The sequence below is a fragment of the Olea europaea genome, unplaced genomic scaffold, assembly GCF_002742605.1.
Source record: "Olea europaea var. sylvestris unplaced genomic scaffold, O_europaea_v1 scaffold512, whole genome shotgun sequence".
Taxonomy (NCBI): Eukaryota; Viridiplantae; Streptophyta; class Magnoliopsida; order Lamiales; family Oleaceae; genus Olea; species Olea europaea.
This window is the reverse complement of record NW_019263439.1, coordinates 320,365-321,042: the sequence shown is the minus strand read 5'-3', so window position 1 is coordinate 321,042 and position 678 is coordinate 320,365. Positions and strand designations below refer to the sequence as shown.

General features: G+C 29.4%; 1 protein-coding gene across 1 annotated transcript in view; it reads right to left on the bottom strand.

Annotated features, from left to right (window-relative positions):
- LOC111388640 (homeobox-leucine zipper protein ROC8-like) overlaps positions 1-402 on the bottom strand; it is a 5,254-nt gene extending 4,852 nt beyond the window's left edge. Inside the window, exon 1 of the mRNA XM_023013394.1 lies at positions 338-402. Within this exon, the coding sequence (XP_022869162.1) occupies positions 338-402 (65 nt within the window). The remainder of the gene's footprint in view (positions 1-337) is intronic.
- Positions 403-678: the final 276 nt, after the last annotated feature.

Below are 678 nucleotides of genomic sequence, written 5' to 3'. Positions count from 1 at the left end.
CTCAATTGGATATCGAAAAAGAAAGTTATGACAAAAATACGGATGGCTGTGCAGAGAAAAACATGCGTGCACAGATGTTACTTTTCTCATTTGATTGGAACTCTTTTGAAAACCAATTTGGACATAATGTTCAACCAAATTTTAACTCCTATAAATACCTAACAGTGGAATACATTAGGGGGAACTCTCATATACACCTCATACCCCTAACTTCATACATTAACATCTTCAAAGAGATGTCAATCCATTGTTTTTGTGAGAATTAAAGGGCAATTACAAGTTTTCAAGGAATTTGAGTTTCAACCTTAATTATTGAAGAGACAACAAGAAGACATACAAGAGATTCATCAAAAAACCATTGAAGAGATTTAAGATTTCAATATCCATCTTCTTCTCCTTCATCAATCTAAAATCTAGATTATATTCTTCGAGTTAAACATATTTTCTTGTGATTTTGTAATTCTAGACTAGGGTTTTAATTACTAAGACAATGATAAACCCTTATTATGATGTTTTAATATAAATTTGATAATTTAACGCTCAATGTGTGTTTATTCTTGGATGATTGTTATAGGATTCAATGAATTTTCAAATTTTTGATCACTAACTGGATTGATTGTGAATTTTATTGATTCCGAGAGAAATGATAAAATAGATAGCATTTTATAACAATTATTC